At 48.0% G+C, this 10,280-nt stretch overlaps 1 protein-coding gene across 6 annotated transcripts in view; it reads right to left on the bottom strand.

The window, feature by feature from the left end:
• Positions 1 to 10,280, bottom strand: part of C5H3orf33 (chromosome 5 C3orf33 homolog) — a 50,912-nt gene that overhangs the window by 26,647 nt on the left and 13,985 nt on the right. For 5 of the 6 annotated variants that reach the window (XM_078779196.1, XM_068115343.2, XM_068115344.2 and 2 more), the window contains exons 3-4: positions 7,972 to 8,031; positions 7,488 to 7,653 (exon numbers count right to left, since the gene is read on the bottom strand). In XM_078779196.1, coding sequence (XP_078635322.1) covers positions 7,488 to 7,653; positions 7,972 to 8,031 — 226 coding nt within the window. The remainder of the gene's footprint in view (positions 1 to 7,487; positions 7,654 to 7,971; positions 8,032 to 10,280) is intronic. The other variant, XM_068115347.2, reaches the window with a different exon arrangement.

The following is a 10,280-nucleotide window of genomic DNA, read 5'->3' as shown; positions in this document are numbered from 1 at the left end:
AAAAGTCAAAACTTTACATGGGGTGTACTTACTTTTTCACGTGACTGTATATACATACATAGATACATACATACATACATATATATATAGTTGCGGATCCCAGGTTCGTCGATGTACTAAGGGGGGTTTATTCCCCTCAAACTCCGGGTACACTGAGTCCACTGAGTTTAGTCCACGATTACTAAACTCGTGATTGACGGATTGCTAAGCAATTCCGATCGCCAATCTCCCAGCCACGCGCCGAAGAGTTTACTGGTCAAATATTCCCAAATACCTTCAAGACACATGACCGGAGAAACCGGGGATCGAACCCTCGCTTTCACACACCTTATTCAATTGCATGCCGAGCGGATTTGCACGGTGTGGAAAGCGGCGTTACCTGACGTGATTTATGAATCCGATTCGAGCCAAATTCGGTCTCGGATGATGCTAGGCCAATGGAGAAAAGACGTATCCGAACAGGTTGGAAAGTAACCAAATGTACAGTCTTTTATTTTGAAGGCACAGAGAATACACAAAAGATACAGCTTATCAAGTCTTACCTACTATAAACCCGACTTGGCGCCTTCACACTCACTCTCACACAGGGGAAGACCCGCTGGTTAAGGGGGTACCGATGTACGTGCTTGCTGGGATTGCCTCAATGGCCACGTCGTGTCCGCTGGTATCCTCGATCCGGACGTGCAGTTCGATGTGGTGATGTCTGAAGGACGAACCGCCGCCTTGAAGTCAGCACGGACAAACTTAGCACAGGTTGGACAAGCTGCCACGCAGGCAGACAAACTTCAGCTCAGGTGAGTCGTGTAGAAAGCCAATGCTTGCAGGTCAGCCGGATGGTGCAAGAGATCGGCGAAGAAGCGATGGGTGTCAACGAAAACACAAAGGCCAAAACACGTGTCGTGGAACCACCTTTAGAGACCATTTTTCCCTGCAGAGCATGGGTTGGCCTTTTTCGGGCACCATGGTCCCCTTTTTGAAGCAATGTTTTTACGGCCGGATGCCCTTCCTGCCACCAACCCAGTTAGTCGACTCTTGCGACACACAAGGAAATACCAGTGAACTGGTACTCAATTTGCCGACCTCGGAAGGATGACAGGCTGAGTCAACCCCCCTGGCGTTAATTCAGCGATCGACCGGGATTCGAACCCAGGATCCTAGGATCCCAAGCCGGCACCCTAAACCACTAAGCCAACACCAGGCTGTGTCGTGGGAGAAACGAAAAAGCAAGCGAGGTCTCGTCATGGTCGTGGCGAAAAGGCAAGAGCTCAGGTGTGTCCTCGGCGAAGTCCCAAAGCAAGAGAATGAAAATGCGCTGGACGGGGGTTTCATCAGACTCGCCCACGCCCTTCAAAATGTTCCACAGCCTCCCATTGGCTGAGATTTGTCGCATGCTGGCCTTCAATCCGTCCTTCTCCCAGGAAGATTTCAGTTTTCCTTCCCCCCTTCATTCGGGGAGGTTTCCCCACTCCCTCGGTCGTTTGCTGGTGGTGTTCCCGATCCGTCCTTGGTCACGTGGACCTGTTCCTTTGGCCACGCCTTCCTGCTCATTAGAAATGGCTTCCCTTAACCACACGGAGGTTTGAAATCCTGTCTAACTTCAACGCATATTGGTTTTGATTACTACACCATGGGAAAGGGCTAATCTTTACATTCAATATGAAATAACTAACTACTGCAGGCTACATGTTGTCGTGCAATTAACTATAGGGGGTTTGCCTTTATCGCAAAACCGCAACAATATATACACACGCAATATGGTAATGGTAATACAGGTAAGGAATGAGGGGGGAGCGGGGGGGTGAAGGGGGGATGTTAAATAAATACAGGGATGCCAATGAGAGATGAAAATCTATGATAACTGGAAGGGAGATATCTCCACAGGACATTACCATAGATGACCAACCAAAGACATCACTGACCACCACCAAAAATGGTTACCATGCACAGCACCATGAATAGACACGTTGAAATTGACAACATTATTGGACAGAACTGGGTGTGCTTACGAGCAAAGAGTTCGAGAGAAATTGAATGTATAAGCTGATCCATCAACACCTGAAGGATGTCATGACATTACAGGTGAAAATGCCAATTACTGTACTGTATTACAAAAAAAAACAAAAGTCAGGAGACGACGATGGTTCACGAGCGAGCGGTATTCAATGACGAAGGACGGACTATAACCGAAACAGGCCCGGACAGGCCAGCCCCGGAAATGTCAAAACGAAGGTTATTGACCTTGAAATGAGATAGAAAATAATGTATAATCAGTTATGAGGTTAGTTAGTTACACAATACCGAAAATTGGGTGAAAAATGAAATGAAAAAAAAAAAATGAGAAATGAAAAATCGAGCTCCGTGGGGCTAGACACATGACATTGGCTTAACCAAATATCGAAACCCCTGTCAGATTCCACCAAACCCCTCGGAGAAGATATAGCTTGAAATCGATTACCCCCTAAAAAGACATCTTTTTCGGGCGTGGCTCCACCCACAATTGGCGCAATACGCCCACTCTAGGCAGGACACAACAAGATCATGATATCAATCTCCCACCCAAGTTTCATCAAGATCAGATGATATCATCGGGTAGTTATGCTGCGGACAGACAGACACACACAGACAGACGCACACACATGACGAATATAGTGGTCACTTGATAACTCGTGAACCAATAGTATAAAGAGGAAGTTAAAAGATGGCTTTAAGGACAAAAAAGGAAATCAATTCTGATTTGCTCACAAATTAAGAGGCCAAGTGGAGCAACTGCTTACACACAAATTGAAAAGGGACAAAGATCTCTACAGGGATGTGGTCATGATTGAACAACACCGGGTGGGGCCTAAGCTTACAAACAGCTGCTCAGATCAGTGCTAACGCTCCACCAGGTTTTTGAGGAGGGAGACAAGTTTGAAAGTTCAATCTTGAGGTTGGACAGATGTTTTTTTCTGGCTATCTTGAGAATGGACACACTTGTTGTGGGCTTTGTGGAAAGCACCGAGATTGCCTTCAGTTGGATTTGCCTTCCAGGAAGAGAAGGTAAGTCGCAGAGCAACTGCCTCACCACAGGATTCAGCGTACCATGGGTGGGAAGAAGGGTAGGTTAATTGAAGACGAGATGGGATGAATCTGTGCTGGAGAAAGAGCAGGTTTATTGGGAACAATTCCCAGGCTGAGCAGTAGATATGGGAGACCAGTCCTGAAGAGAGATGGCTGCTTGCAGTCCCTGCCAATCTGATTGAGTGAACTGTCGGACTCGCCAGCGTTGACGCAGCTCTCTGAGAATAGCCAGAGAGATGTTGACTTTCACAAGCACGTGATCAGATGAACCATTTGAAGCAGAGAAAGAGCAGGAGATATTTGTGGTAAAGTTAAACATCACTAAGCCCAGAAGGGGAACATTTGCAATTGGGAGAAATCCAGATGGGAAACTTCACGGATTGAGTCAGCCCTATCGAGTCACAGAAGTTATTTGCTGAAGTGGCATGGTAGGTACCAGGTAAAGTAGGATGTTGAGAGAAGTACTAACACCCAACCAAGTTGCATTGTGACAATTGAAATTGCCACATAGGAGGAAGAGAGGGTTGGGAAGAGTGGTTTAAGGGAATGTCCATGTTTTTTGAGAGAGATGTTGATGGAGTCATCACTATTAGGAGGACGGTACAACACAGAGAAACTAGAAAGATCAATCAGAGATTGTAGCCCCACGCCAGCACGTGTTTTCAGTGGTTTTTAAGGCTTTTGTGTTAAAACAAATATGGTGGCCGAACCACGTGACCAATGACATCATTATTACTTTTCTCCACCAATTTATCCCGAGATGATGCTCAAGAAATTTCATCGTGATCGGATGAAGTTTTCTACTTGTCAAATTATGACGTCATAATGGAGGCACTTATGACATCATCATTAACATATGTTATTCCACATAGAGAGTTCTTTACATTGAGCTATGTCTCAATTTTTTCTATGCAGTGCTTCCGGAGATATAGAGGTGCAAATGATTTCGGTTTTTCCAAGATGGCGCCCATACCACATGACCTATGACGTCATAATTACCATTAAAAATTATACAGGTGGAGTTTGACCTACGGTGAAAATTTCCTGTCAATCGGACCAACAGTTGCAGAGAAAATCATATTTATTCTGTGGGGACAAATAAACAAACAGACAGACAAACAAACGGACTCAAATGCAATACCCTCTCCTCTGGCGAGGATAATAAGAGGTTGGTGAGGAGGGGAAGTCACAGCCAGAGGTACTTCTGCAGGTTTGGGAGGTGTAAGATCAGCACAAGCCCAGTGATAAATTGAGTTATTGATGTAAAGTGCAACTCCGCCACTGGGGCGTTGTTCGGACCTATCAAATCGGAGGAGACAGTAACCGGAGAGAGACACTAAGGAGTTGGGGACATCCTGTGGAAGGAAGGATTCTGTTAAACAGATGATGTCTGGTCTGTCACCAGGGGGAAGCATTGAGAGGGTGGAGTGAGGGTGAAGTATTTAGAGGATGGAGTGAGGCGAAGCATTGAGAGGATGGAGTGAGGGTGAAGTATTTAGAGGATGGAGTGAGGAGAAGCATTTAGAGGATGGAGTGAGGGGGAAGCATTTAGAGGATGGAGTGAGGGGGAAGCATTTAGAGGGTGGAGTGAGGGGAAGCAGTGAGAGGGTGGAGTGAGGGGAAAGCAGTGAGAGGGTGGAGTGAGGGGAAAGCAGTGAGAGGGTGGAGTGAGGGGAAGCAGTGAGAGGGTGGAGTGAGGGGAAGCAGTGAGAGGATGGAGTGAGGAGAAAGCAGTGAGAGGGTGGAGTGAGGGGAAGCAGTGAGAGGAAGGAGTGAGGAGAAGCAGTGAGAGGGTGGAGTGAGGGGAAAGCAGTGAGAGGATGGAGTGAGGGGAAAGCAGTCAAAGGATGGAGTGAGGAGAAAGCAGTGAGGGGATGGAGTGAGGGGAAGCAGTGAGAGGAAGGAGTGAGGAGAAGCAGTGAGAGGGTGGAGTGAGGGGAAAGCAGTGAGGATGGAGTGAGGGGAAGTAGTGAGTGTTGTGTGAGGAGGAAGCAGTGAGAGGATGGAGTGAGGGGGAGCAGTGAGAGGATGGAGTGAGGGGAAGCAGTGAGAGGGTGGAGTGAGGAGAAAGCAGTGAGAGGATGGAGTGAGGGGAAGCAGTGAGAGGATGGAGTGAGGGGAAGCAGTGAGAGGGTTGAGTGAGGAGGAAGCAGTGAGAGGGTGGAGTGAGGGGAAGCAGTGAGAGGGTGGAGTGAGGGGAAAGCAGTCAAAGGATGGAGTGAGGAGAAAGCAGTGAGGGGATGGAGTGAGGGGAAGCAGTGAGAGGATGGAGTGAGGGAAAGCAGTGAGGATGGAGTGAGGGAAAGCAGTGAGGATGGAGTGAGGGAAAGCCGTGAGAGGATGGAGTGAGGGGAAGCAGTGAGAGTGTGGTGTGAGGAGAGCAGTGAGAGTGTGGTGTGAGGAGAGCTGTGAGAGTGTGGTGTGAGGGGAAGCAGTGAGAGGATGGAGTGAGGAGGAGGCAGTGAGGATGGAGTGAGGGGGAAGCAGTGAGGATGGAGTGAGGAGAAGCAGTGAGAGTGTGGTGTGAGGGGAAGCAGTGAGGATGGAGTGAGAGGAAGCAGTGAGAGGAAGCAGTGAGAGGATGGAGTGAGGGAAAGCAGTGAGGATGGAGTGAGGGAAAGCAGTGAGGATGGAGTGAGGGAAAGCCGTGAGAGGATGGAGTGAGGGGAAGCAGTGAGAGTGTGGTGTGAGGAGAGCAGTGAGAGTGTGGTGTGAGGAGAGCCATGAGAGTGTGGTGTGAGGAGAGCAGTGAGAGTGTGGTGTGAGGAGAGCCGTGAGAGTGTGGTGTGAGGAGAAGCAGTGAGAGGGTGGAGTGAGGGGGAGCAGTGAGAGGCTGGAGTGAGGGGGGAGCAGTGAGAGGGTGGAGTGAGGAGAAGCAGTGAGAGTGTGGTGTGAGGAGAGCAGTGAGAGTGTGGTGTGAGGAGAGCAGTGAGAGTGTGGTGTGAGGGGAAGCAGTGAGAGGATGGAGTGAGGATGGAGTGAGGAGGAAGCAGTGAGGATAGAGTGAGGAGAAGCAGTGAGAGGGTGGAGTGAGGGGGAGCAGTGAGAGGGTGGAGTGAGGGGAAAGCAGTGAGAGGATGGAGTGAGGGGAAGCAGTGAGAGGATGGAGTGAGGAGAGCAGTGAGAGTGTGGTGTGAGGAGAGCAGTGAGAGTGTGGTGTGAGGGGAAGCAGTGAGAGGATGGAGTGAGGATGGAGTGAGGATGGAGTGAGGAGGAAGCAGTGAGGATAGAGTGAGGAGAAGCAGTGAGAGGGTGGAGTGAGGGGAAGCAGTGAGAGGGTGGAGTGAGGGGAAAGCAGTGAGAGGATGGAGTGAGGGGAAGCAGTGAGAGGATGGAGTGAGGGGCAGCAGTGAGAGGATGGAGTGAGGGGGAGCAGTGAGAGGATGGAATGAGGGGAAAGCAGTGAGAGGATGGAGTGAGGGGAAGCAGTGAGAGGGTGGTGTGAGGGGAAGCAGTGAGAGGATGGAGTGAGGGGAAGCAGTGAGGATGGAGTGAGGGGAAGCAGTGAGAGAATGGAGTGAGGGGTGCAGTGAGAGGGGTGGAGTGAGGGGAAAGCAGTCAAAGGATGGAGTGAGGAGAAAGCAGTGAGGGGATGGAGTGAGGGGAAGCAGTCAGAGGATGGAGTGAGGGAAAGCAGTGAGGATGGAGTGAGGGAAAGCAGTGAGGATGGAGTGAGGGAAAGCAGTGAGGATGGAGTGAGGGAAAGCTGTGAGGATGGAGTGAGGGAAAGCTGTGAGGATGGAGTGAGGGAAAGCTGTGAGGATGGAGTGAGGGAAAGCAGTGAGAGGATGGAGTGAGGGGAAGCAGTGAGAGTGTGGTGTGAGGAGGAAGCAGTGAGAGGATGGTGTGAGGGGAAGCAGTGAGAGGGTGGTGTGAGGAGGAAGCAGTGAGAGGGTGGTGTGAGGGGAAGCAGTGAGAGTGTGGTGTGAGGAGGAAGTAGTGAGAGTGTGGTGTGAGGAGGAAGCAGTGAGAGTGTGGTGTGAGGAGGAAGTAGTGAGAGGGTGGTGTGAGGGAAAGCAGTGAGAGTGTGGTGTGAGGAGAGCAGTGAGAGTGTGGTGTGAGGCGGAAGCAGTGAGAGGGTGGTGTGAGGAGGAAGCAGGAAGTGGGAACAAGAAACTTTAAGATGGTGGGTGGGAATGGATGCTTTTTCTAATACAAATTCCCAACTTTGGCAAATGGAGATAAAGATCATGGGATGGGAGATTCGACAGCTTGTTAAATGGACAAAGAAACGCTGCGATATTTGAGCGGCGATCAGAGGGGGGTGTGAGGAGAGTGTGAGGAGGGTGTGAGGGGAGCGTGTGGGGATGGCACAGGTTGGTGGACAGGTGCAGAACAGACAATCACCTCAGAAAAATAATCCTTTTGAAGGAGAGACAAATTGCAGAACGATGTGTTTTTTTTATTGTTATCACTGTTAGACCTACTCGTTAGTTGACTAGTTAGTTGACCAGTTCTCTTCCTAAAGCTGATGATGGGAAGGTGTTCAAGGATCAGGTTTCCTTCACTGGCGCTGCACACACGACCTCGGAGTCTGACCCCACCACGCACAAAGCCCGCAGGAACATCCGTCGCATGGCGGAACCAGCTCAACTGGAACAAAAGGTAGGTAGTTCAGTGTAAAAAAAAACCCACAAAGTGAAGGATTCAACAACAGGTGCATTAGTCAGAAGATATGGAAGGAGAAAAGATCAAAATGTCTCAAAGGGTCACATGATTTGAGATGTGGAAGCAAAATCGTGAAAGTTAGATTCAAATGAAGCAGATTATTTATTACTTTCTAGTATCCCAGGATCAATAAAATGTTTCATATCAGTCAAATTGATTCAAGTGGTGTTTAGAAGTCATGTGAGTGAGAAGGCAATACGTGTGCCAAGTGGACAAATGCATTGTGGGTAACAAACCACATACCATACGCACACCACGCCCAATGAAAACAAGACCAGTGAAAGCAAGACCAGCACTGACATTCTGCAACACACACCACAATGATGCATGGAGTGAACATGCGGAGATAGTCAAACAATATTCAGAATTAATTAAACATCAATCACATCGGAATATGAACCGGATAATCATAGATATGGGGAATACATACTGGATAATCATAGATACTAGCTGAAACCCGTGGAACATCCACGGAAGGGAGGATGTGGTGTATGGATAGAGTGTACCATTATGGATGGCATAGGGGAGCGCTCATGGGATCTTCTTCTTCCGTTAAGCTCCAATTTTTATCTTTAAGTTAAGTCCAATCAGTCCTCTCTGCTCGAAGTGCTCAGGCCATGCCTTCCCGCTCTCATACTTTTATTTCCGTTCGGTGTAGAAAGAGATTGACATATCGTTCGTCTGTTTTCAGCTCGTTATCTTTAAGCTTCCTTACGTCTCGGCACCTGCTACACCTCTCTGAGTTACGAGGATTTATGCAACGCACCCCGAGTATCGCAACGTCACTCCATTTAACTTTATTAAAATGACGATAAAGACGTTTCCTTATATATCCTAATTTAAAATGTTCAAGGGAATAAAAAGACCATTTGGTTCACACCACCCATGTTCACACCACTCGACTGTCCAATCAGCGGACGGCTCGCTTCGCCTTCGCCCAGCAGACGCCAATACGATGGCGTCATAAGATGGCGTCGTATCGGCAGTTAATCGGATGCTTTTGGGCCCCAACGTTGGCTAATTCAGATTTTTCGAGTATGGCTGTACGTGATAAACAAAGAGTGCGGTTCGTAGATCGTAAATGCATTAGTGCTGTGGGCATCGGGTCACTGGGTGCGGCGTAAAAGGGATAACAAAGTCGAGTCCTTACGCTATTATTATATAGATGGGGAATACATACTGGATAATCATAGATATGGGGAACAAGCGTTACGCCTCGGTCCCCAGTCGGTGAAGTGATGTGAGTTGACAAAGTGGAAGACACAAGGCGGCCATCTTGGATTTTGACGTGGCGACCCAATTTTCAATAGCGTTCTCCCTTATGCGTAGATACACCCACACACCAGATTAGAAGTTAGTAGTTCGTTTATTTTTCAAGATATTCCGCTCACAAGGTTCAGACATACATGGCGGCGGCCATCTTGGATTTTGACGTGGCGACCCAATTTTCAATAGCGTTCTCCCTTATGCGTAGATACACCCACACACCAGATTAAAAGTTAGTAGTTCGTTTATTTTTCAAGATATTTCGCTGACAAGGTTCAGACATATGGTGGTGGCCATCTTGGATTTTGACGTGGTGACCCAATTTTCAATAGCGTTCTTCCTTATGCCTAGATACACCCACACACCAGATTAGACGTTGGTACTTCGCTTATTTTTCAATATATTCCGCTCACAAGGCTCAGACATACATGGCGGTGGCCATCTTGGATTTTGACGTGGTGACCCAATTTTCAACAGCGTTCTTCCTTATACCTAGATACACCCACACACCAGATTAGAAGTTAGTAGTTCGTTTATTTTTCAAGATATTTCGCTCACAAGGTTCAGACATATGGTGGTGGCCATCTTGGATTTTGACGTGGCGACCCAATTTTCAATAGCGTTCTTCCTTATGCCTCGATACACCCATACACCAGATTAGACGTTGGTACTTCGCTTATTTTTCAAGATATTCCGCTCACAAGGTTCAGACATACATGGCATCAGACATACATGGCGGCGGCCATCTTGGATTTTGGCGTGGCTTGCACCCACACGCCAAATTAGAATTCGGTCCTTCGCTTATGCACGCACGCACGGACGGACACACGGACGGACACACGGACGAAGGGGAAAACCATAGTCCCCCTTTCGCTCCGCGGTGCGACAGGGGACAATAAATACCGGATAATCATCTATACAGGGAATATGAACCGGATAATCATCGATATAGGGAATACATATCGGATAATCATCGATACGCGGAATATATACAGGATAATAACCTATATGGGGAATAAATACCGGCTAATCACCTATACAGGAAATGCATACCGGATAATCATCTATACAGGGAGAAAATACCGGATAATCATCTAGGGAATAAATACCGGATAATCATCTACACAGGGAATAAATACCAGATAATCATCTATACAGGGAATAAATACCAGATAATCATCTATACGGGGAATAAATATTGGATAATCACCTATACGGGGAATATGAACTGGATAATCATCGATATAGGGAATACATATTGGACAATCATCGATACGGGGAATAAA

This window comes from Myxine glutinosa, chromosome 5 (genome assembly GCF_964187855.1).
Source record: "Myxine glutinosa chromosome 5, kmMyxGlut1.1, whole genome shotgun sequence".
Lineage (NCBI taxonomy): Eukaryota > Metazoa > Chordata > Myxini > Myxiniformes > Myxinidae > Myxine > Myxine glutinosa.
The sequence above is the reverse complement of the archived record's forward strand: the minus strand, read 5'-3'. Positions and strand labels throughout refer to the sequence as shown.